The sequence below is a fragment of the Lactuca saligna genome, chromosome 9 (genome assembly GCF_052625555.1).
Source record: "Lactuca saligna cultivar CGN05327 chromosome 9, ASM5262555v1, whole genome shotgun sequence".
Classification (NCBI taxonomy): Eukaryota; Viridiplantae; Streptophyta; class Magnoliopsida; order Asterales; family Asteraceae; genus Lactuca; species Lactuca saligna.
Genome location: NC_136425.1, coordinates 182,426,994 through 182,453,909, shown reverse-complemented (window position 1 = coordinate 182,453,909; position 26,916 = coordinate 182,426,994). Strand labels below are relative to the sequence as shown.

General features: G+C 36.8%; 2 protein-coding genes across 2 annotated transcripts; one reads left to right on the top strand and one right to left on the bottom strand.

The window, feature by feature from the left end:
* Positions 1-10,342: 10,342 nt before the first annotated feature.
* TBL13 (TRICHOME BIREFRINGENCE-LIKE 13) lies at positions 10,343-12,942 on the top strand. Its single transcript, XM_078976553.1, has 6 exons — positions 10,343-10,942; positions 11,608-11,785; positions 11,882-12,022; positions 12,097-12,217; positions 12,324-12,458; positions 12,524-12,942. Exons 1-6 carry the CDS (start codon positions 10,498-10,500, stop codon positions 12,776-12,778), a joined length of 1,275 nt encoding a protein of 424 aa, XP_078832679.1. The 5' UTR covers positions 10,343-10,497; the 3' UTR covers positions 12,779-12,942.
* A 1,153-nt stretch (positions 12,943-14,095) lies between these two features.
* Positions 14,096-15,690, bottom strand: XTH10 (xyloglucan endotransglucosylase/hydrolase 10). The gene is made up of 4 exons (XM_078974262.1): positions 15,474-15,690; positions 15,164-15,264; positions 14,860-15,053; positions 14,096-14,554 (listed from the first exon to the last, which is right to left on the bottom strand). The coding sequence occupies exons 1-4, from the start codon at positions 15,658-15,660 to the stop codon at positions 14,152-14,154; spliced, it is 885 nt and encodes a 294-aa protein (XP_078830388.1). The 5' UTR covers positions 15,661-15,690; the 3' UTR covers positions 14,096-14,151.
* Between the last annotated feature and the right edge of the window lie 11,226 nt (positions 15,691-26,916).

Here is a 26,916-nt window from a genome sequence, read left to right as displayed (position 1 = left end):
TTTCCCATGATCAAGTTTATCTTCCCGTGCTCCACATCCTCACTTCTTCTTAGGCCCTACAAATCAGAACATATGTGAATACCACATCCTGTATCAAGCACCCAAGAGTTAGAATATGGTGAGTTATTAGACAATATTGTGTAAATACCTGCATGGGTGGGTTTCACTTTCCCATCCTTCAGATCCTGCAAGTATTTAGAGCAGTTTCGCTTCCAGTGCCCCTTGTCCTGGCAATAGTAGCAATCAGCATCCTTGGGAATGGCAGAAGGAGTGGCAGAACCGCTCTTGGTCCTTGATGAGGAGCCTTCAAGATACTTTCCCTTGGTACCCTTCGAAGGGTGCTTCCTCTTTTTCCCTTTGCCTTGCCCGATAGCCAAAACAGGGGTAGATGTTGGAGTAGGAGTAGTAGAGATAACAACCGACTTGCCCTTAAGATCGGTTTCAGCGGTCTTCAAGAGTCCTTGAAGCTTGCTAAGGGTAACTTCCTCCTTGTTCATATGGCATGTCATACGAAAATGGTCATAACAAGAAGGTAAGGAGTGCAAAATGATGTCAATTGCCAAACCTCAGGGAAGTTTACATTTAGCTTCAGCAAACGGTCCACATACCTTTGCATCTTTTGCATGTGGGCCGTGACGGATTCTCCGTACTTCATGCGGGTTGTTATTATGGAGGAGATTATTTCATACCGCTCTTGACGAGCACTCTGATGGTACCTTTCCATCAGGTCTTGGTGCATCTCAAAAGGGTAGAAGTCCTCATAGGACTTTTGGAGCTCGGCTGTCATCATGGCCATCATGATGCATGCCACCTTAGTAGCATCTCTCTCATGTGTCCTGAATTCAGCGATCTCCTAAGGAGTAGCAGTAGACTCATCAAGCTCTTTTAACTCCTTATCGAGGACATATTCCTTGTCCTTATAACGAGTTACCATCATGATGTTATCCAGTCCATGAAGTTGGAACCATCAAAGATGACTCTCCCACAAAGATTCATGAGAGAGAAAGAACCAGTTGGGTTAGAGCCCGAAGCATTAGTGTTGGAAGACATCTGAAAGAAGAAAGTAAGTTTAGATTAGATCTATAGAGTCCTTAATAAGACACCCAAATGTAATATTAAGGCTAGGATCCAATCACAATATATTATACTTAGAAGAGGGATGCCGTTATCTAAGTAATAATATATTTGAAAGGTATGTGAATGACGATTCACCAATTTCCACCACGAAAACGAAATGATTTATTAGGTTTTAATTGGATTTGAAATTCCTAGATTCTTTTGAGATTCATTGAACTTTTCAATGGCATGTTTCAATCTCGATTGTGCCCTTCAAGTTTTGTGACTGGGATGTCGAGGATCACAAAACAAGGTGTGAATAACCATGCCAATTCACTTGGTACCCTTAATATTATCACCTAATCAATGTGCCGGTTAACCACACACGCTCCATTGATCTATGACAAACATTAAGTCACCCTTCGTGATCCTTACTAGTCCAAGTTAGTGTGCCGGTTAACCACACACGCTCCACCAACGACTTGGTAAGGTACAAAGTGTGAATTCCATGGATTAGCACCATGCTCACATTTTTCCTAAAGTAACTAAGATTGGGAATTAGATAAAAGATTTAGTTACTTTATAATATTCATCATACTTAATGAGAATTTATAAGTCTTTATCTTACCCGTTCGGCTAACGACCCTCCACCAGTCAAGCAAGCGGTGGGTGAGAGTATACACTCATTAAGTCGCCATTTTATAGGCAACAACCTTATACCCACCTTATAGACGGGCTTCATGAATGAGGCCTACTAACGGTAAAACGACTTGTTCTTATACATATATATAATTAACCATTAATGTTATAAATAGTATAAGTGTTGAATTTTAACTTTTAAAATTCTAAGTGTTGGAATTAAAGTTTATTAAAGTGTGTGAAACTTTTCCAAATTCCAAAACTTGAGGACAAGTTTTGTAACTCTTCAAAACTTTTCATTTCATAACTTATGAATTAAAGGTTCATAAAATGAAGACTCTTCATTTTATGTAACTTATGTGTTTTTAATGTGTGTTAAAGAAAATTGACCTTTGGATATACATAACTTGAGGACAAATTATGGACTCCATCAAAACACATAAATGATCAAGAATTAATCCTAAACTATACAACAAATAATTCCTATCATCTTCTAAATTCATAAGAACATGAACATGATTATCAAAGTTTCAAAAAATTATATGAACACATACAAAGCATGAAATTTTGATATATGCTATTGTAAATGGATTAGAACAACCATTACACCCACTAAAATAAGTTTTAAAACATCAAAACAGTTTGGGGTAAAGTTTCTAGTCCATTTCCAGCAATAAAAGTCGAAAATCTGCATTCTGAACCTTCTACTCGCCGAGTGCACGAACCTACTCAGCGAGTAGGTTGAATTTTTCCTTGGACTCGGCGAGTCCATCATGCAGACAGCAAAAACTTCAACTTTTTTCACTATTTTGCATCAAGTATCAAACAAGCAAGCCTAGGCTTTGATACCACTGTTGGGTTTTAAGCAATCTAACACTTCCTAAGTGTGCATGCAACCCTAATAAACCTTGGATCTATGTTTGTCTAAATACATGCAAAATAATAATTTTCCAAGGTTCATAACCTATCTAACATGGCATGGGGTACTTTTAAACATAAAAGAGTTAGAAGAGATTACATACCTTTTTTGAGGAGTTTGATTCTTAAGGAGTTTGAGAGCCAAGCACCACTAGTGTGAATGCCTTAAATGGAATCAAAAATCACCACAAACTCTTGGAAAACTTTGAGAGAGTGTATACACACTACAATTTTCGGCCACACACAAACACACACACTAGTGGCTATTTCATGCAACATAAGCATGCTTATATAGTGTACATGATTAGGGTGAAACCCTAATAACCCATGAGCTTTCCTTTTCCAAGGATCCATGGGTTAAAAGCTCCATGGATCATCCATGGACTTCCATACAAGCCTAGCCCATTAACAAATGGGTGTTAGCCCACACCATATAAAATCAATAGCCCACAATCTAATTAGTCTTCCTTTTAATCTCTAAATCAATTCATAATTAATTTAAGACTAAGACTAATTAAATAACATGACTTCATATTAATATATTATAACTTATAATATATTAATAATAATATGTGTATAACTCTCATAAAATTATCCATAAACAGTTTGGATGAAATGCAACCCAAATGGACCATGCCGGGTCGGGTCAAGTATATACCAAATAAGTTATGGACTTAGACACCTTATCCAACATCTACTACCTTTCACACCTACTCATACTCGTCCCAAGTACTGTCTTGCAGTTTTCCAAGTCACCATACAGGAAAAATCACATAATAGTTTAACACACCAGATAACAAAACGAGGGCTTTATTATTTCTTGAAACTATTACATAGGTGTTCAAGTTCACCCTAGACTATGCCTCTAATAGGCTACATCATATGATACTCTGGCTACTGCTTAACTTGATGTTCGGATATGAAGTCCTTATCCTTGATTCCTTGCATGGTTTTCTGCTTCGTCGAGGATCATGTGGAATGCTCTTGGCCTTGGTGGTGTGTTTGGTCTTGTTGCCTCGTTTTTCTTTGGGCAATCCCTAGAAATATGCCCTTCTTTGTTACATCCATAGCACACCTTCTTGTTGGACGCACACTTGCTGGCATAATGCCCTGTCTTTCCACATTTGTAGCAAGTCACCTCTTCGCTACACTTCCCGAAGTGCTTCTTTTTACACTTTTCGCACCACATGGCTTCACCTCCTCCCCCTTCTTCAGTCTTTGAGAATTTCCTTTCTTTGTTGGATTTTGAAGATCCTTCATGCTTCCTTTTGTCACCAACTTCAGCTCTCTCCAGACCCTGCTCTCGTATCTGGGTCTCCACATTCTTAGCAGCCCAAATGGCGGCTTTCAGAGTGGTAGTTTGCTTGACCATTGGACCGAAGTCCGCTGGTAATCCAAGGGAAATTTTTTTAACCTTGGATAGTTCAGTTGGGACGAGGTAAGGAACAAGCTTCATTTTCTCCGTAAAACTTGCAGCATACTCGATGACACTCATCCTTCCCTTCTTTAGATTCTGGAACTCATTGTTGATCTCCAGAAGATCCTGCTCAGAGCAGTACTACATTTTTAACTGCACCAGAAAATCTTCCCACGACATCTTGCTCGCTTCTCCTTTGGGCATCGAATCAGCTAGTAGCTTCCACCAACTTAGTACTCCAGATTTCAACAGAGGAACCGCGAGAGCGGTCTTTTGCCTGTTGCTACACTCGCAACTCTCAAACATCATCTCCATCTCGGAGATCCAGTTCATGACTTCTACTGGCGTCGGGCTTCCAGATAGACTTGGTGGTTTGGACGCCATGAAATCCTTGTATTTGCATCCACGTCCGTCATTTCCTCCGTCCTGGTGGTTTTTCCTAACTATCGGCGGGTTGGCTTGACCAACAGTCCCACTGTAGTTTCCCTCCTCAATTTACCCTTCGTTCAACTCGCGTTGTTCGATCTGTATGGTCGCTTCCTCTCGATTTTGCTGGAGCAAACATCTGGTTTTCTCCATTTGACGATCCAACATCGCCTGGATCATCGCTTGCACTCCGACCATTGTTATTGGCTCAGCAGCGGCTACCACAACCGGTATTTGCTCAATCACTAGGGGTTGGTTTCGGTTCCCATTTGCATTCACGTTTCCGCTATGGGTCCTTGCCATCTTGATCTATACACCGAATAAGGTGAATCTAGATATTTATTTAGGATCGACGTTTAAATCATCCTTATCACTCTGAAACGTTTATATGCTAGTTCTAATATCGTATTCGTATGTTTAGAATCCTAAACACATAAGGTTTCCAGATCCGGTCGGCAACATACCATAGATACGAACAAACAATAACATGCCAGGCACAAAGCATTTAGCACATAAAAGCATTTTAGGCATAGTTCCTAAAATAAGCTAGTGCTCACACCTCACAATCATCGCTTAGCATTCTAAGTTTAAGTCTAGACATTTCCTACAAATTCATAGTTCGCTTAAACTAATGCTCTGATACCAACTGTGACATCCCCATTTTTACGGCCTGAAAAGACCGATTTTGTTTATGCTTTATAAAAACCAGAGTACTTCTTTTCATAAAATTGATGTGGAATTTGTTTCCAGAAAAATAAGATAAATACGTTATCAAAACATTTTCGAAGAAACGTGTTTTATTCATTTCAAAACGTTTGGGATGTCATCGTCAATATAGGAACATAAGCATAAACGGACTTACATTTATTTACACTAGTGATCTACATCTCTTTAATCTCTCAGTGTAATGTCACTTCACATCGACACCTGTGATATAAATAAACTGAGTGGGTCAGGTTGGGAAACCTGGTGAGTACATAGGGTTTTCAACCCACAATAATACACTTTTTATGTTTAATCATCAAACAGTTAACCCAATTACCCATCCCCATTATCTTCTTTATTCTTAAGGATCTACCCTAAGAATAAGCTATTTCTCATTCATTCATTCCTAAGGATTATCCTAAGGAATCGGCAAGAAATCCATCGTTGCCACAGTTTACACAATGGGCACTAAGTCTGCATAGTCACCAGGGTTTAGGCATCAAGTCTGCATGATCACCAAGGTTTAGGCACCAAGTCTGCATGGTCACCAAGGTTTAGAGTACACCGGGTGAACACGTCGTTCACAACACCTACAGGTTGCGAGCCTGCTAGTGTTCCACTGGACTGTCTAGAATAGTCTGTGGTTGTCATCCATACTCTGCTGAATGACGGGGCCATCATTTGGGAAAAGGCTTCTCACATCGTCCACCTCTCACCCTTACCTCGTGGTCTATAACACCTCTCAACTCATCATTCAACTCATATTCCATCTATTATATCTACCCATGTCTTACCCCCAACATTTTCGTAGATATAAAATACATATACAATTTAATTCATTTAAAACGTGTATAAAATCGTTCACCCAGCATAGATAGAAAGTATTCAGGTAATATGCACACATAGCACGTAATTTATATAAAATACTTCATATCTATGTGTAAGCTGAAAGTAACTATGCACTCACTTGATAAGGTGATGACTCGGTACTCGGACAACACTCCGTTACTGTTAAAACAATTTCCCTCGGACAAAACCTAGTATCATTACCACTAGAGTTTAGTCTAACAATAACCGCGACTAATTAATAGTCTGTATATTATTACTATTATATAAGTGTTAAGAAACACTCTTATATAACTCATAATAATAGCCCAAATACTCATTATAAGTTCCTAATAACGTTACTATATTAAAACATAAGCTATACTAAAGATAGGGTAGTCATAGCTCACTTACAGCGGGTTTTAAAGAAAATCGGGCTCCACTGGAGCAGCGTTCCCGAGCCAAAAGGCTCTTCTTCTCGGAGCCGTCGGGCGCTCCGGGGCTTCCGCCTCGTGCTAGGGAGGTTCCCTAGGCTTTTTGGGGGCTAGAGAGAAGTTCTAGAGAGTGGGGGAAGTTATGGGAGGTGTGAGGAATGAATGGAGGCCTCACCACTTATTTATAGGGGCTGTAGGAAGATTCACGTCGTGAATTTTTAATATTCACATCGTGAGCCAGGCTGGCTACAGCCAGGCGCATCCTGGTGCTGACACGTGGCATCGCACACAGGGTGGAAATCAGCTGATTTTCAAAAATTCATAACTTTTGCATACGAACTCCATTTTCGACGTTCTTTATATCCACACGTAGATAAAAACAATATCTATAACTTTCATTTAGACTCCATTGGCTAATTCTAGGCCGATCTCAAATTTAAAAGTGGGAGGCGTTTAGATTGTTAAATGACCGCGAAGAATTCGTAACTCCTTCATACGGACTCCGTTTTTTCTGTCTTTTTACTGTTAAGTTCCTATTAACGAGATATTCAACTCTCATTTAGGTCGCGTAAGCCAAAAACCGCTCGAACTAACATTCGAGTTTCGGGTCGTGCACTGCTAAGCCGAATCTTAGAAAAATCATAACTTCTTCATACGAAGTCAGTTTTGGGCGTTCTTTTTATGGATTTTCTCAGTTTAACATATTATATGACTTTAGTTTAGATCACTAAGGCTAAAAATTCCTCCATCGTAAATTCACTATTTACGCTTCCCGGTGCCGTGCCGGTTCCGTCGCGAAACTTCGACGGGTCATAACTTCTTCGTTATAACTCAGATTTTGGCGTTCTTTATATGTACGGAAACCTTGTGACATATTCCAAAACTTGTTTAATATTATTTATTATAAATAATCTTTTGTCGAAAAGTCATTTTCGACCCCTATTGCCTCTAAATTGACTAGCCCGGATCTGCGGGGGTTACAATTTAGGTTGCTTTTGCACCCAAGGAAGGCCCCATGCAAAAAAGAGCCATTTTAGAGCGTTTTTGGCTCAAAAGTACCATGCATGCACATAAATTTCGTAACTTTACGTGATAGATCGAGCCTAGGGGCTTGGATCTATCATTTGGACAAGTGTTGTACATCAGAAATTGAGAATTTAGGGTGTGGACGTTATCTACTCGGCGAGTCTATTCTTGGGACTCGAAGAGTCCAAGGCTTTGAGCCCCATATCTATTGAGGGTCAAAAGAACTCATTTGGGTGATAAAAGAGTTGTAGCAGGACATAAGGAGTGACCCAACGCATTGGACTTAGTTTTAGACCTGGAGTTCATGGGACTCGACGAGTGCTAGAACAGACTCGGCGAATCCAAGGCAATCTTCTTATGTTTAAAGATGAACTCAACGAGTTGTTCATATAACTCGGCGAGTGAAGGTCAGGAATTGTTCATCAGATGAAAGTGAACTCGACGAGTTGTTCATACAACTCGGCAAGTCGGATGAAGGTTCATTGATGTTCGTAAAGAAGGGGAACTCGTCAAGTCGTTGCCAAACTTGACGAGTCGAGTCATGGATAAAGACGAGTAAAGGGTAGGGACTCGACAAGTTCACGTCCCAACTCGGCGAGTCGGCTCAACTAGAAGTGGACTTTGAATTAGACTTGGTTGGAGGTAAAATAGTCATTTTACCCTAAAAGTAGATATCAGATTCTGACTGAGTGTTTTGTGGGGATTATAGCCGGAGGATTTCTGGAGAAGCAGCAGACAGAGGTTTCCCGTGCAGATTATCAGCAGGTACTCGTACGAGGTGAGTTACCTTCTAGTAGGGGTGGGTCTAAGGCCACAATGTCGACCCACCAAAGAGGAATATTTAGGAGATGATTGTTTTTGTGATAATTATCTTGGTTTGGTTATGTGTCTTGGTTATGAGATTTATCTGTATGATATGTTATGTGTATAGTAGGGATCAGTTTCCCTAACAATGGTCCTTAGGACTAAAGGGTAGGTCAGTACCCGGATATGCCTAATTGTATGTTTATATCTTGATGTTGTATGCTAGTGGTAGGGGTGGAATAGTCCCCAGTTACCGGTTGAAAGATACCGATGATGATTACCGGTTGAAAGATACCGATGGAAGTTACCAGTTGAAAGATACTGACGATGATTACCGGTTGAAAGATACCGATGATGATTACCGGTTGAAAGATATCGATGATATTGTATGGTATGTGGTATGATGGGGGAACTCACTAAGCTTTGTGCTTACGGTTTCAGTTTTGGTTTCAGGTACCTCTTCGTCTAAGGGGAAGGAGCCGACGGTGTAGCATCGCATCACACACGCACACATGATTCCACATCGGACTTTCTGGGATTGTACTCTGATTTTCATTACTTTTGATGTCATGGTTTGGGACACAACATTATGATTTTGTAATGTGTTGCTTTATTGACAATGTTATGGTAAAATATTTTAAAAATTATTAATTCAAAAATGAAATTTTTGAGCTTGAATTTTGGGATGTTACAAATTGGATGTTGAGACCTTAATGAAAATTGTACAGCTAGTTGAGAGGATTCTGAAGATATAAATAACGTTGAAAATAGAGCTCGTATGCGAATGTTATGGCCATCCGAAGATCTACAAAAATTACACTGTGCGGATGACGTGGCGACACTCCGATCCTACGTAGCATCTCCGATTATGCATGCCAAAACTCTCTCAAATGACACGAGAGTTATATATTTATACTCTGTAGTTGCCACATCGTGGCCATTAGTATGCCACATCGTGATGATCAAGTGAACCCTGGTTTCGCCACGTGTTACACTCTCCTGCTAAGTGTCTTGGTGACTTTGCCTCATACCACGTCGTGGTGATCATATTGCCACGTGTCATTCTCTAGTTGACATGTGTCTCAATGATTTATTCAATTCCACATCGTGGTTAGTTTACCTCCACGTCGTGGTGGTCAAAAGTTGACCGTTGACATGACTTTTGTTAACTTTTTCAAAATAGCAACATACTTTCATCTCAACTTCAAATGACTATAACTTTCTCATATGAACACCGTTTTCGATGATCTTTATATCCATGCGTTCGTCTTTAAAAGATCTATCAACTTCTCAACTTTATTATGCTAAACAACAATTATCTCATTTAAAGCAACTCTATGCTTTATTTCACTCACTTGTCTTACATCAATCCACATCTTTCGAAATAATACATATTACAAAAAATAGGTGTTACAATAAAGGTTATAAAAGTCAACTTTATTTTATGAATATCATGGGCGTGTTTGATGAAACTAACAAGTAAGTGGAAATTGTAGCTTTTAATTATGGATAAGTGTTTGACAAAATTAACTGTTAACTTTTAGATGTGTAAAATTAGTTAACAACTAAAAAGCTAAAAGCTTCGTAAAAACTCAAAAAATAATTGAAGTGATTTTTGTAATTAGAGTATTTTGTTTAAAATAAAAGATAAAAGTTTACGCTACCAAGTAAAAAAAAAAATTCCTTAAAAAGCTACCAAAAGCTCTATTCACACACGCCATATCCCCAATAGTGCACTTGAATATTGATTTATATTTTTAAAACTCAAAAGTTTAATTTTTTAAAATTGTTTGGGTTGGACTAGGGTCGAACCGGTTCAAGTGATTCGATATTTTGTCACAAAGTATAGTTAAACATATCATGCCAAATTTAAAGGGGTTGATTGCATGTATTTAGTTTTTAAAGAATAACAACACATATAAAATCATGCAACATTTGCATATGCATAAACTTGTATCACAATTGTATGTATCACATCAAGTTTTTGTCGAAGAGAGGAAAAGTAAACAAGTCAAGCTTTTGTGGGTTTTGAAAGAAATGTTTAAATAAAAGCAAACAAAATGAAAATAGCTTTAAAATGTATGAATTCACCCCTCACTTTGACATTTTTTTTTCAGTTTAGTTCATATTCGACGAATTTTATCGATTGACATAACAAAGCAATTTCCACGGGCCTATCGGAGAACATTTTGACACAGACCACTGTGGCCGGATTCAGGGCGGGGAACACCGCCATCACCACCACAGATGGCTTCAAACCACCATTTCAAGCGACCTAATCAACCTCTTTCATCTTCCTCTACATCCTACTTCTACATCTTCGTCTCTATCATCGCCCTCACCTCTCTTTTTCTCCTCTCCTCTCACTACCTTGCCTATTACTCATCCCCGCCGGTAGTGCGCATCGAATCGCTCAAACCGACCAAGCAATACGTCTCTGTAAACAACGATGACAATGGAGCAGCATCAGCAGCCTGCGATTACTCAGAGGGCAAGTGGTTTTACGATCCGACAGTCAGACCTCCACGGTATGACGAGACGTGTAAGGAGATATACAAAGGCTGGAACTGCGTCGCTGGTAATAGATCCGGTGCGGCGGAGATTGTTAAGTGGCGTTGGCAACCTAATCACTGTGCACTTCCACAATTTGATCCACTTCGGTTTCTGGAATCATATAGGAACATCAGTATCGGTAAGAGACATAGTTATCATTAATATCAGAACTCGAATCTCTCCGCGTTAATGTATTGCTCAGAGATTATTATTATGCAATTTTTAGTGTACGCCGGCGTAGTTTACATGTACAATGCCCCCTGATACTAACAAAAACACCTTAACTGGCTCTAAATTCCATCTCATCGGACTGGATCACCGGTGAACTAGTTTTGAACTTGCAGGAATTCTATAACTTTGAAGAAATTTTATTAGCACTTTAGATTTAGATAAGCTGGCATCTTCCGAGTATCTGGAACTTACCTAGAGGTCCAAACTAAGAATCTACATTTGCTTATTGTGAGGACTGTGTGTTTGATCAATGGTCAGAACTCTAATTATGTTTAAGATTTTCATGGCGACTCTTCCTCCCATTCTAGGGCTTCTTTCAGTGCAGTAGTTTTTTCAATTTGCGAATGAATTGAATCTGCATTGAATGTTTGATCAATGATAGCATTCTTGACTAGCTCTTACATTCAATAGGTAAAATCAGGTCACAATGCCATTAGTAATCATTTTCCTAGATTCAACATTACTATCAGTCAAAACTACACAATCTCTCAATATTACCAGTATTGTAGTATACAATTATAAACTCTTTTTAAGATGCTATTTGTAGACCTTATGAACTTTTAAACAGTGCAGGGTTTGTTGGTGACTCCCTAAACAGGAACATGTTTGTTTCTCTTTTCTGTTCTCTTCGACATGTCACTAGTGAAGTAAAAAAGTGGCGTCCAGCTGGCGCTGATCGTGCCTTTACCTTTTTAAAATACAACCTCACTATTGCATATCACCGAACAAATCTTTTGGCACGTTATGGTAGGTAAGCTGTTTTTAGTGTGTGACAAATGTGTCATTTATGAATCAACTTTTGGCAGTGTCATTGTTTCCCTAGTGAAATGACCTTTTTGCCCTTCAGGTGGTCGGCTAACACCAAAGGTGGTGAGTTGGAATCTCTTGGGTATAAAGAGGGTTACAGAGTTGATGTTGATGTGCCTGAAGGAACTTGGGCAGATGCTCCAAGTTTTCATAATGTTCTCATCTTTAACACTGGCCATTGGTATATAATAGTAGTAATATACTTACATATATTTATGTATATATATTATTATATTGAATATAAATATTCCTCAGGTGGTGGGCCCCTTCGAAGTTTGACCCTATAAAATCCCCCATGCTTTTCCATGAAAATGGTCAACCAATCATACCTCCTTTATCTCCTGAAATCGGGCTTGATGTAGTATTGAGACGAATGGTAAGTTTTAATTTTCTTTTTATATAAATTGCAAGGTAATAGCAGCATACTTTTATTATTGGTAAACAAACATATTTTTATTTTATATTTTTAATTTTTTACACAGATATCCTACGTGGAAGAAAAGTCAAAACAAGGGACAGTTTTATTTTTTCGCACACAATCCCCAAGGCATTTTGAAGGTGGTGATTGGGACCAAGGTGGTTCTTGTCCACGTTCACAGCCATTATCACTACAAGAGGTAAGCTAATTACAGATTTGCCCCTTGATTTATTTTCTTCAAATAATTTTTTAAACATAATTCAGGTTGAAAAGTTCTTTTCTGTGGGAAATAATGGGACAAATGTGGAAACACGAATTGTGAATGAACACATACATGAAGCCATTAAAGGCTCTGCTTTTCGGTTACTTGATATAACACAAATGAGTGAATTTAGAGCAGATGCTCATCCATCATCAGCTGGTGGAAAGAAGCATGATGATTGCATGCATTGGTGCTTACCTGGCATTACAGATACTTGGAATGATTTATTCATTGCACAATTCAGTAGCATGACATAAAGGTACTTACTTAATCGCTTAATGTTATCATCTTTAAATTTAAGCTACATTTTACATTATATTAGTTTGATAAATTAGGATCCCTTGACTTTGTATTAATCTTGTATTATACCATATATATTGCAATTGTTGAGTAAGTGTTAATCAAAAGGAAGTTCTAATTAGCCGACTGGATCGTTATTGTTTTATGAGTAAATTACACGAATAGTCCCTATGGTTTGGGGTAATTTGCGCGCTTGGTCCCTAACTTATTTTTTAACTCGGGAGGTCTCTATTTTTTGTTTTTGTTACGCGCTTGGTCCTTGTCTTACCTAAAAATACTATTATTTAAATAGGGAAAAATGGTGGGGTATGTGAGGGGGGTGGGGTTGGGGGTGTGTTTACTTAAATAAATTAAAAAATCAAGGGCAAAATAGTCTTTTTAGGTAAGACAGGGACCAAGTGTGTAACAAAAACAAACAGTAGGGATCTTCCGAGTTAAAAAAATAAGTTAGGGATCAGATGTGCAAATTACCCTAAACCATATGGACCATTCGTGCAAATTACCGTTGTTTTATCGAGTAAGTTACATTTTTTGTTCCTGAGTATAGTTGATTTTTTCAATTTTTGTCCTTTTTTTTTTTTTTTTTTTTTTTGCAATTTTGGTTCTTATTTTAGGTTTTTGGTCCCCGTTTTATGTAAAATGACTATTTTTGGGTCCAAAATTGCAAAAAACTGCTATACACATGGACCAAAGAGAGTTAGTTTACTTGGATCAGGGACCAAACACGCTACAAGAATTTCAAATAAGGAGTATAATTGCGATAAAAACTTTTTTGGACCAAAATTGCTAAAATCAGCTATACTTGGGGACTAAAAATGTACTTTCATCTATTTTATATGTATACATCAAATACTATTGGATACAAGGGTTAAGTGCAAGAAATTGCAATGTATAGCTTTTTACTTGTATTTTTCCTTAGAGTAAATTGCCGGTTTTGGACTTTGGTCCTAAAAAAGTTTTCTTTTGTAATTTTGGTCCTTATATGAAGATTTTGTAACCTTTTTGATTCCTTGTTCCAAGTAAAATGACTATATGTTACAAGAACAAACAAGGACCAAAATTGCAAGAGAAAACTTTCTGGGACCAAAACTACAAAAATCAGCTATACTCAGGGATCGAAATGTAATTTACTTTTTTCTTTTTACAGTATTGTACTTTCAAATTATTTTAATTATGATGACATGGCACAAAGATGTCAAGATATAATAAACCGGAAAAATAGAAAGTACATTGCTATTTCTTGCATTTAGCTGTTGCTGAGAATTTGAACACCATGAATACCAATCATAACTATTATAAACATTTTATCACAATGAGAACACCACAAGGATCAATACTTTGAAAGATAACATTCTTTTGGGAGATTATTTTCAAATCTCTTATAATCTTGACAATAATCATAAATTAAGTGATATTTTCTAACCCATTTGAACAATCTCCTTTGCATCCAAGTTAAAGAACTCAACTCCTCTTTATTCCACCAATTTGCTTCGCTATTTGCTCTACAAAACCTTGCATTCCCTTTCCATATACACGCATCAATCGTGTAATTTGCAAATGATGCAATGAAAGGCCCCTTTGACCAGTCAATTTTGTCTTTACCTCCGTTTGTTGCCCAATTGCTACCTTCCCATAGGCTCATCTTGATGCTCATTGGTTGCCATCTAGGGTACGCCACCCCTTTGTCCGCATGGTTCCTATATGTCCTTATGGGCACAAAATCCACCATAAAGCTACTCAAAAAGACAAATCTATCAGACCGCATCATGACATGACATGACAGTACAAGAAGTCTTGTACTGTGTTTGGTATTTGTGCTAAAACTGAAATTGATAGGAAATGACATGATAGAACAAGACAAAGTTGTACTGTGTTTGGTTATTAATCATGTTAGTGGGACAAATGATTAATTTTTTTTCGGTTATTAATCATGTTTGTGGGACAAATGATTAATTTTTTTTTTCTCACCCAAAAAATATGGGAGAGTTATACGTAACATTTCAAGAATTTCAATGAGTTTGTCATGAAAAATGCTTACACGATTTGGTGAAGATTCCATAAAATTGAATACGTATGAAAATCCTTTGTGGGGTCAAACCATAAATGAATCCTCTCTTCTCTATTGTCAAAACCATCAGCGTAAATATTTGTTTGAAGAATGTAAGGTTGATCAAGTACATTTCCAAGGAACTCAAAGTCTATTTCATCTCGATTAGGTTGATCTGATGTAAGCTTACATTGTAAAAAAAAAACAAAAAACACAAAACACTTAAAATAAGTATTTTTTTCATTAAATTATTTAGAAAAAAAAAAAAAAGAATGAAGATTTTCTTTTAGTTTACATAAAATGCCAAGACTGTGCCTGCGGAGTGACCGGGTACCAACTTGCTTTGCATGTCAAATTGGCCGAACAAAAACATGTCATTAGAAGCAAACGCCGAACCTTGAAACAATTGAAATGAAATCTGTTAAAAGCATTGGAATATGAAATAATTGTAATCTATCACTTTAAAAGTCTAATAATTTTTAAAGTTATACTTATATCTAATTGGGGTATATTGGTCTTTTGGTAAAGAAATATCCCACTAAGAAAAACATATTTATAATTTTTAGTAAAGATATATCTCACTAAAGAAGCTTTTTTTCTTTTACCTGATTCTTGATCGAGCTTCAAGCTTCTTGATCGACCATCGGTAGAAGTGTTGACATGGCTAGGAGACCAAGTAACAAAGAAATCTTTATTGAAATCGCCAGTTGAAACAATTGAAGCAAATGAAATTTCTAATGAATGTAAGAGAAATATCCCACTAAGAAAAACATATTTGAAGAAGTTGTTCATGGTTTTTTCTTTCTTCGTGTCACAAAAGAATAAGAATGTCCCACATAACTATATATAATGTTGCATGAGGGTGCCAAAAGTATTTGACAATATAATTTTCCATACAAAGAATATCTTTATATGGAAGTAAAGTGTTTAGATGTCAAATTACTTGGATACTCCAATTATTTCCAAACTATAGTATAAAAACTCTAGTATTATTGTCACAATGACTAAATGTTGTATATTACTCTTAATTTGGAGTTGCATTAAGGGGTTAAAATTGGATTTGTCATTTTTTTTTTGACATTTCTTGTAAAAGGAAGTTTGTGGGCAAAGGGAGATAATGCGAGGTTTCTTTCTTGTTAGGTTTTCTAAAGATGACTTGATCCTTGCATCAATTACAAAGTATTCTTTCCCTCTTTTATGTAATTTTCTAAAAGATTTTTTTGTTGACATAAAATAATAAAACAATTACTTTCATTAAATTGGTAACAAATAATAATGGTAGTAAATTTGTTTGGATCATTGTAAGAAATCTTGGATCCGAACACAGTGGACTCATCCTTGATTATGCCTACATGTTCTTTCACATAAAAGTCAATGATGCCACTACAAAGAAAAGGGCACCATAAGTTCCTTACACTAGATTTTTGTCACTTGAAATTGAGGAACAATTTGGCATTGAAATATATCTCACTCTTTGTGGCACTGGCTCATTCACCACACCCATGCAAACCATCCAACCCACCCTACATACCCACATGAGATTCCAGTCCACCTCCTCATATGCCTACCTATTAAAAACTACATCGAACAAGCATATCATATGTCAATCCACACCATCTCCTCTATAACTAAAGCCAAATCCCTTTCACCAAAACATTCAAGACCCTATATTTTTCTCTTTTTTTTTTTTTACATTGAGGATATGATTGTTCCAAACGAATAACATGTAAAGCATCTTCACAACCAAAAACCTCTATTCCACCATCTCAAATAGCCTATCTTTTCTCTAAGGTTTGGTTCTTGTACACTAAATAGAATTTTATTTTTCCAAGTGTAATTCTCCACCCCTCATTGATGCTAGGACGAAACCAACGCCAATCTCACCTATTATATAAGTTGTCATCCCACCTCTATGCTATTTAACTTTGAACTTTGAGGACCCCATATCGGATTAACAAGAAACATCCGACCCTAATCATCCTCTGTACCATGACTTAGCAAGTGTCATTGGTTGGTGACGAAAAAGATAAGTGCAAAGCTTTGGGGTTTAGAACAGACAAACCTGAAACTGAACTAGGAAAAAACAAAAAATCAAGACCTGAACTAACCAATTTTGGTTTTAGATATTTGTAAATCGATATTTTTCTGTTTGAGTTTTGTTTTATGTCAAAACCGAAACACACTCATCCGTAAATCTGAACGTGATGATGGTCCAACCTAACCTTAACCATGGAGTATCCTTCAAACAACATGCTTCTATTAATGCTATGGAGAGTGGTTACACCGAAGCCATTCAAAAAATGTTGTCAACTCAACGTCACGTCAACTCCACTACAAATACAAACTCATTACCAAACCACTAGACATTAAAAATGGTTACCACTCCACAATATATATATATATATATATATATATATATATATATATATATATATATATATATATATATATATATATATATATATATATATATTATTTTTAACATTAGATTAAATAAAAAACATATTTTAAAACATAAATAAATATTTTACATTAATTAAAATTACATTCCATTAATTAAAAAACATAGAAAATTAAACCTAAATTACTAAAAAAAAACATAGAATCTAATTGTTATATTTTTTGCGAACTTCTTATTGAATTTTTTAAAACGTGGCTAGATTTTTCGGGTCGAACGATTGCTGCTTTGTGTTTAAAATTTGAAGATCGGTAAATGTTATTTTTCGGCGACGAGCGTCATTTGTTGATTCATTTTTTTCCCTAAAATGCTTAAAGTTTTGTCTATTTTTTCCGCCAGTGCGTCCTCGGTAGTCGCTTTTCCGCCTGAAGATGCCGCCTTTCTCGCTTGTCCCTTTCCGGTGGTTAACGAAGTTGGACGTCCGGTGGACCCTCCCCTTTGATGGTGTCGTAGTCATCATTGAGGCCAAGGCCAACACCCACGTCCGCCTCGGAAATTCTTGGCCATTTGTTAGAGCTGGTGGTAGATCCTGAATGCGTCGTTTCCGGATAGAGGACCCATTTTGGACCATTACGACAAACTTTTCACACTTTTTGGTTGCCGAATGGTTTACCATTATTGATAATTTTGTATTGGTAGCACACAGTTGATAAAATGTTGAAATCGTTGCTACCACTTTTGTGCTATTTATAAGATTGTCAAATATGCCATTAAATTTGGTGCAAACGGCTCGAAGGTCACGTTATTTTGCATTGACCGAGTTGTATGTCCAATCCGTTTTCTTCCTAATAATGCGTGAAAGTGGCCTAAAATACTATTCCAAAAACCTTGACCCGAGTGCGCGTTGCCGACATCCTCGTCTTGCGATATGAAAATCCAAACTTTAATTAAAGCTTCCTCCTCATCTTCGGTTCACTGCGTAGTTCTCTTTTTTTGGATCTTTTGATTTTTTTTTTTTGCCTTCTACGATTTGATTGTGTTTCTTGGACCCATTCTTCGTCGTCCTCATTGTCGAGGTTTATAGGTTGAGTTTGAGATAGTGAGACTTGAGATGGTTGTGAAGGTTGTGCGTGAAATTGTTGGGGTTGAAAAGATTGGGTTGAAATTGTGGAGAAGGTTGTTGTTGAAAGACTTAAAATTGGGGTTGATTGAATTGTGGTGTACTGTGTTGGTAGTAGTTTGGGTGGTATGAAAGATTGATGAATAGAGGTTGTTGTTGGATTGAAGATGTTATCAATTTCATGTAACTAAGATTTGCAAATGAATCATTCGGAGTGTTTGGGGCAGGTGAGATATTATGATTTGGATCCATAGGTTGAAGAAAATAAAGAATATAGGAAAAGTGGTGTGTTTTGGTAGTGTAAAATATAAGTAAAATAAGCGGTATTTATAGTTGTAGTGTATGATTTTTAAATTGATTTATTTTTATTTTATTTCTTTGGTTTAACGGTCGAAAAGGAAAAAGAAAAAAGAATCCGGTCAAATTTTTTGATCGTTGCTTGTTGCCCTCGTTTCCTATTCATTGTCTTGGAACGTCTTTGCAATCCCGTCATACCCAACCCACCGGCCATTGGGGCGGTGTTCACACGTCCTTTTGGCCGGACATTTCAGCCTCACTCGTGGGTTAGTCCTCGCACTCCAGATAGCCTAATATGGAAGATCGAACAACCCACATCCGATCAACCTTCCCGAAAGGACTTGATCACTTGCAAATAATACAAGTTTGAGAATAGATTTCATCCCCAAGGACCTTTTATAATGTCTAGAATACGTAAATATGTAGCGAACAACTAGTAATATATAATTGAACAGTATTATGGACATCATTTTATCTAAACTTAAACAATAAATAAAAAAGACTTAACAATATTATGGACATCATTTTATCTAAACTTTAAACAATAAATAAAAAAGACTAACTAGCAGCAAGTCACAAGGGTATACCCATTGGTGATTGTTTTAGCTGTTGGGTTGCAAAGAAAATATTAAAATAAAATGAAATAACAAGAAAACAAGCGAGGGAGCCTCTACCTCAAACATAAGTTGGGATATATTTTGTGGTCAGTAGTTTATTGGAGCCTAAAAAAAAATCTATCATATAACAAAATCTGATTTAATTTAAAATATATACATAAAGAAATACCAAATTTCATTAAAATAAATTTCTTCGTTAAAATATAAAATCCATATATTTCAATATTCAATTCAAATACTTTTTTTTTTTTTTCTTCTAATTTATTTTGACTTCTATATTACACCATGAATAAAAAGTGATAATGAATTATATTAATTTAATAGAAAATTAGTTTAAATTGGGTTGCTTATAGATATAAAAACGTAGGTTTAATATTTTTTGATTTAATATATATTTTTATAGATTGTTTCGCAACAAAACTTATATTTGTTTCGAAATGAAATAATTAACTTTCAATATTTTTTATATAACTAAAATACTTACAAATTGTATTAATGGTACTTAATTAATAGAAAATAAATTTAGATTGGGTTGCTAATTTGAGTAAACATTTGTGTTTAGTTTGGTTGCATAGATGGAATTGTGAAAATTTAGTTTTTTAATGGATACTTGGGTTAGTTTTAATTATGAATGGAAATAGTCTAACTAAACCATATGTGAGAAAATATCAAAATTTAAGGAAATGTCACGATTACTATTTTTGCTTTGATAGATTTGCCATGTTATTGTTCATAGGATCTTCATCTTTATAATATTATTCTCTAAAACGCTTATAATTCCGACCTTAACCATCATCACCATCACTATCACTATAAATAGAACATCATCATTTTAGAGTAAAATTTTAAATTTTACTATTATTAAATAAATAAATAAATGACAATTAACATATTTGTTTTAAAATATTTTAGGAAAAGGTTTAACAAAAAAAAAAGATTATGATCATTACATAAATAATTATTGAGGAAAATAACTATGATTTGTAAGTTTTTATAATTTATAGATTTAAAAAAAAAATGAGGGACTAGAACTTGCCATAACTATCCTAGTCATTTAGAGAAAGGGATCGATAATTGATCGATATTCGGAAAAGGAATCTCTCTCTCATGACTATTTGAAGAGAAATTGGTGATTTAATATGAGATTTGAGGGACAATTTGAACAATATAACTCAATTGATCCACTATAGGGTAATGGACACGAAACAACATCAACAACCGAAAAAGCAAAAAAGGATCCGAAAACCAAAAATACACAAGCAGAAGAGGACTAGATTTGAATCATATGATATGATGACAAGAACCAGAAGCCAAAGAGTACAAGACACGGATGATATAACATCTGAGTAATGCGGCAATAACGTCAGACTTGACCAACACATTTTGGAGGTTTTGTGCGAAAATGAAAGTGAGGCCACACAAACAAAAGTTATTGTGAAATATCATTAACTAAATTCTCTATGCTAATTTAAAACTTAAAGTTGATACCAAGTGTATAGTAAATTCTCTACCTTAACATCATAACTTGGTCTTCACTCATTACTAATAAATATAAATATAAATATAAATATATATCTATATTATATTATAATAGAGACATATTTCCATGAACCACATTAATCCCTTATGGATCCTCTACGTACAATCTCTTACGGAATGCAATGATCCCCTATGGATCCTTTACATACAACCCATCATGGATCCTCCACATATAATTCCTAACGGATTACAGTGATCCCTTACGAATCTTCTACATATAATCCTTCGTAGATTACTTTGACTGGCTAGCTTTAACTTTCACTTTCTACTACTTTACTCAATGTCTTTATCTCTCTATGTATTTCTATCTCTTCTAATTCTATTTAGATCTCAATCTCTTTTCATTATTTCTCTATCACCAAATCTTCTTATTCTTTTTATCTCTATCTCTTAGTGTGACATCCCCATTTCCTCGGCCCGAAAAAACTTTTTCTTTATGCTTATTTTAAAACATAGTGTTCTTTACAAATGTGGAATTTATCCCATAAAAAGCATTTCCGAATAAATGTTTTTCATTAATTATTAAAAACTTGGGATGTCATAACTAATATAAGAAACATAAGCATAAATTTGTATTACAGGTCTTATAACATCTTATCATACTTGGCCTACATATCCTTGAATCTCTCATCAAATTTAAACATTACTATCCATGTGCCTTCATACTGCTACCTATGATTCACAGAAACCGAGTGGGTCAGGCGGGGAATCCTGGTGAGTACATAGGGTTTTCAACCCACAATAATATAATTGATTTGATTAATTATCTATTTCATATCAAACAATTAACCCGATTATCTATCCCCGATTTCTTATATATTCATCTCCAAGGATCTATCCTAAGAATCATCACGTAACATCAAGTAGACAGTACTGCTTCGAGGATTCCTCTGCACTACATGTCAGTAAGGATAAAGTACATCATATGAACATGTAGTTCATCACCTATAGGTTGCGAACCTTCTGGTGTTCCACTATATGGTTGTAATCTATACTTTGTTAAATTACTACATCATTAGTACAATAGTATTGTTAAAGTAATGACCTATTATCATCATTTCCATCTCTCGTCACCCAATACCCTCATCATCTTCATCTCTCATCACCCATCACTACCTAATATATTATAAGTATAAAAATACATATAAGGTACAAATCATATGAAGATCACCTCATATTATTTCATCTAACACAAAAAATCTTTATCACAGATAATAAGCACATATAACATTTAATTATCTAAATACTTAACATCTATGTGTATGATGAAAATAACTATGCCTCCACTCGCTAAAAGTGGATGACTTGTAATTTGGGCAGTGCTTCGCCTAATGCCTTAGTTTTTCCTCTGATGTGACCTAGGTATATATTACAAAGTCTTAGTCTTATATTCCTGGTGACTAATGATAGTCTAGATTCCTCATTAATCCCAAGGTCTACATCAATATCTATCAAGTAAGGAACAACCAGGTAAGATCATATCGGATGTAGGGTACGTTTGGTATACATAGACTGTTTGGAAATCTCACTTTAAACACCTCACTAAATCTAACCTATACATCATTCTCGTAAGTAGATCAATCAATATTTTGACTTGGAGTCAACGATAAATCTTATTTATAGATTCATAATAACGACTATGAATATAAATAAAAGTTACACTTGAATAATAAAAAGTGTAGCTTACCTTACAAATTTTTTAGCGAATACTGGGAAATTATGCGCACAGAATCCCGACCGAAAGCTCTTATTTCACCCGTCTCTCTAGCACTCCAGGGCCTAGCTAAAATAGTCAGAAGTTCGGAGAAAGTCGGGTTCGAGGGTGGTAGAAAGGTTAGAGATGCTGAAGGTGTGAGGGAAATGAGAGAAATTTGGCAGCAATATATAGGACCGACCATGGCGCGTCGCGCACCGACTAGAGGCGCACCATGCCCTTTAAGCATCCTTAATCTTGCCCCCTTGTTGCCACATATTTAATTCCTAGTTGGCGCGTCGGGTTGTCATTGTGCGTCACTCCCCTTGTGTGTGGGCGTCGTGCACATGTTGAATTCTATGGTTAACCGGCACATTGATTGGGTGATAAAGTCGGGAGTACCAAGCACATTTTCCATGGTTATTCACACCTTGTTTGTGATCCTCGGTATCCCAGTCACAAACCTAAATGGCATAATTGAGATTTAAACATGCCATTGAATTGTTCAATGGATCTCAAAGGATCTAGGAGTTTCAATCCAATTAAAACTTAATAAAAATTTCTATTTTCATGGTGGAAATTGGTAAATCATCATTTACCTACCTTCAAATATTTTGCAAGTTAGATTATGTTTGAAGAATGTATGGTGAAGGTGTAAGATCCATTGAATAAAAAGAGGAAGTTGAAACGGATTAGACAGTTGGGGGATATGAGAAGTGATAGGTTAAGGAAAAAGATTTCTTTTATGGTCTGATACAGAAAAGATACCTTTTAAAGGGGACTGAAACGTTGTATGCTACAAAGGAATGTTTTTTTTTATTAAAGAAGAATTTTTATTAAATGAAGACCCTTAAATAGAACATAAAGTTCAGGGAATGTGAAGGGTGATCATTTAATGTGACTGCGGATGAGCTTTGATGACTGCGCTGAGAGACAATGTTACTATGGTACCAAGATCTGAAAGAAACACTTGATAATAGATCAGAAACAACAAACAATAAAAACCCAAAGAATATATGTATGATATATGGTTGTGGTATACAGTGTATACTGAAACCATGTACGATAGATATATTGCTCTAGGACCGCAACGGAGACCAAAAGTGGTCTGCGGTACATATCAATTCAGGAAGAATTGCAGGTCCGGATTCATCATCCTTAACATTTGCAGAATACTGTTGAGTTTTGTTGCGTCAAGTGCCTTTGTAAACACATCAACAATCTCTTCGTGAGTATTGACAAAAATCAGTTCGATGTTACCTTTGAGAATGTGGTCTTTGATGAAGCGATACCTGAGTTGAATGTGCTTTGTCTTTGAGTGGTGAATAGGATTATGAGAAATCACTATGGCACTCTATGAATCACAATAAATTGGTATCCACAGCATCCTGTATCCGTAGTCCATCAGTTGGGTTTTCATCTATAAGACTTGAGAACAGCAGCTGGCTGCGGCCACATACTCAGCTTCTGCGGTAGACAAAGAAACACAATTTTGTTTTCTTGAGGACCAGCTGACCAGTCTTCCTATAAGAAATTGACAACCACCGAAATTACTCTTTCTATCTAATTTGCAACCGTCATGATGTGCATCTGTGAATGCTTGAAGGCTGAAGTCGTTCCATGCAGGATACCAGAGGCCTAGAGCTTTGCTTCCTTTCAAGTATCTGAGGATTTGCTTGACTGCGGTCAAGTGCGATACTTTGGGATCGGCTTGGTATCTGTCACATAAGTCTGTTGCGAAGACAATATTTGGTCTGCTTGCAGTGGGGTACATCAAAGAACCAATCATTCCTCTATAAGTTTTGTGGTCTAGTGATTCTCTGGAAGGATCAACAGAAATCTTATATCCGAAGGCCATAGGAACCTTGGCCGAGGAACAGTTATCCATTGCGTATTTCTTCAACAGTTCAGAGGTATACTTTTCTTGATGAATGAATATCCCTTGAGGGACTTGTTTCACTTAGAGTCATAGAAAGAAATTGATCTCTCTATTCATGCTCATTTGGAACTTGTTATTCATGAGCTTTGCAAATTCATTAACCATACCCTAATCTGTTGACCCAAATATGATATCATCCACATAGATTTGGACAAGCATAAGGTGATCACCATTTGCCTTTCTAAATAAAGTGGGGTCAATCACACTTCTTTTGTATCCAGACATAACAAAAAATTAAGAGAGAGTCTCGTACCATGCTCTCGGTGCTTGCTTAAGACCATAGACTGCTTTCTCAAGCTTGTAACAATAATCTGGTAAATCTTGACTTTCGAAGCCTGTAGGTTGTTGTAAGTAAACCTCTCCTTTCAATTCACCATTAAGGAAGGCACTTTTTATTCCATTTGATGTAGTTTGATATTTTTGTGTGCCGCATACGCTAAGAAAATGTGTATTGCTTCCATCCTGGCTATGGGGGCATAAGTTTCATTATAGTCAACACCTTCCAGTTGACTATATCCCTTAGCAACTAATCTTTCTTTGTTTCGCACAACCGCACCAGATTTATCTAGTTTGTTTTTGTACACCCATCTTATTTGTAACGCCCCGATTCTTAGGTATCGATTTTATATAAGAATTTTCTTGATTTCAAGGTCTACTTGATGAGTTGGTTGCCATACTCGTCGAGTAGCAGCGAGTTGGTCCACGTGATTTAGTGACCTACTCGCCGAGTCCAAGAAGGGACTCGACGAGTAGGAGCTGGCAGATGAAACCTTAAATTCTGGGGTTTTGCACCCTATTTAAAGGATCATTGGCCTCCCCCAGCCTCCCCTTTACAGCTCCTTGAAACTCTAAAACCCTAAACCGCGTGTGTGTAAAGCTTGGAAGAGGGATCTTGGTGAGGGAACACTTGGGGAAAGCAAGTAAATTTGAGCAAGGAACTCGTGGGAAGCAAAGATCTACTTAAGTTGCCACTCTATTGAAGGTATTAGGTTGTTTCCTTGGCTCATTTCATATTTAATCTCTTTTGGGTGGGTTTCAGAAAAGGTTTCTTGTGTTTGAATCAATATCTGAAGTTGTAACTTCAGATCTAGACTCCCTTTGGACTTTAGATCCATAAAGTTATTATCTTTGTCAAGTGTGAGCCTTCCCTCAAGTGTGAGACTTCTTTACAAGCTAGGTGCTGTCATTTTAAGACTTTAGAGCTTTGCATGTACGTAAAGTTTGCAACTTTACGTGATAAACATGCCTTGGGAAGCTGGATCTACAATTTGGAGCCTTAGCATGGCTTAAAAAAACCTTTGTATGGATGAAGGACTGAAGGGACTCGGTGAGTCGCAATGTCAACTCGACGAGTCTGATTAATATTGTTGTGGGCTCGGCGAGTCAGATGAGTGACTCGGCGAGCCGACTAGGGTTGTTCCCAAACTTTAGACACGTATGAACGCGGCAAGTTGTAAGCGGAAAACTTGGCAATTTGGTCAAGGAATTACGACCACTGACACTAGGAATTCGACGAGTCACTCAAGTGACTCGTGGAGTTGGCGAGTTATGCTAGGAACTCAGTGAGTAGCTGAGGGTACTCGATGAGTTGAGGTCAACATGGACTGTCGACCTTGATAGTTGACTTTGACTTTGACCAAGGGTTGACTATTGGACTTCTGGGGTATTTTGGGAAACTATGAGCATGGTGGGGACATTGAGTCAAGAAGGTCATGATGGGTATTAACTTATTATTCATGGTGTGATAGTGTGGGATTTCCGGGGAGACAGAAGTCAGAGATTTGCGTTACTTCAGCATTACCTGTGAGGTGAGTTATCCTCATTACATCAACAGGGTCTAAGGTACCTATGCTGGCCCTTTATGGATTGTATTCGGTTATGGCATGATATGTTAATTGATTTGCATCCTGGTTGTTAGGGTGGTGATATGCTTATGCTTAGTGACCTAGTTAGGTCAGTGTCCTGGTTTTAGGATGATGCTATGTTAGTGACCTGTTAGGTCTATATCCCGGTTATTGGGACGTTGCTATGATTAGTGATTTGTTAGATCAGTTTGACTGTTATATGATATGAGCTAGCATATGATTTTTATGTGCACATGTTTGTTTGTTTGGAGGTTGGTTTGAGGCGGCCCTGCTTTGTGCTGAAGGCCAACATACCCGGTGAGCGGTCTGGATAGGCTGTTGGCCCTACAAGGCGGGCCAGTAATGTCGAAGGCTCAGGAGCGGTCCAGATAGGTTGTAGGCCTTGCGAGGCGGTCCAGTCAGGCTGAAGGCTCATTATGCATGTTGATTTGTGTTTATGGATGTGATATGATTATGGTTATATGAGATTGGTATTTCGAGGTAAACTCACTAAGCTTTCGGGATTACAGTTTTAGTTTATTGTTTCAGGTTCATCAGGGGATCACGGAAAGGCGAAGGCATGATCGTACAACTCCTCATG

Bases quoted from the DNA above. Each gene is read 5' to 3' on its own strand.
- TBL13 (XM_078976553.1), top strand. From the start codon at position 10,498: ATGGCTTCAAACCACCATTTCAAGCGACCTAATCAACCTCTTTCATCT. The intron at 11,786-11,881 runs GTAAGCTGTTTT...TTTGCCCTTCAG, and splicing joins CTTTTGGCACGTTATGGTAG to GTGGTCGGCTAACACCAAAG. The intron at 12,459-12,523 runs GTAAGCTAATTA...AACATAATTCAG, and splicing joins AGCCATTATCACTACAAGAG to GTTGAAAAGTTCTTTTCTGT.
- XTH10 (XM_078974262.1), bottom strand. From the start codon at position 15,660: ATGAACAACTTCTTCAAATATGTTTTTCTTAGTGGGATATTTCTCTTA. The intron at 15,265-15,473 runs GTAAAAGAAAAA...AATTGTTTCAAG, and splicing joins GAAGCTCGATCAAGAATCAG to GTTCGGCGTTTGCTTCTAAT. The intron at 14,555-14,859 runs GTAAGCATTTTT...CTTTTTGAGTAG, and splicing joins TGGAATCTTCACCAAATCGT to CTTTATGGTGGATTTTGTGC.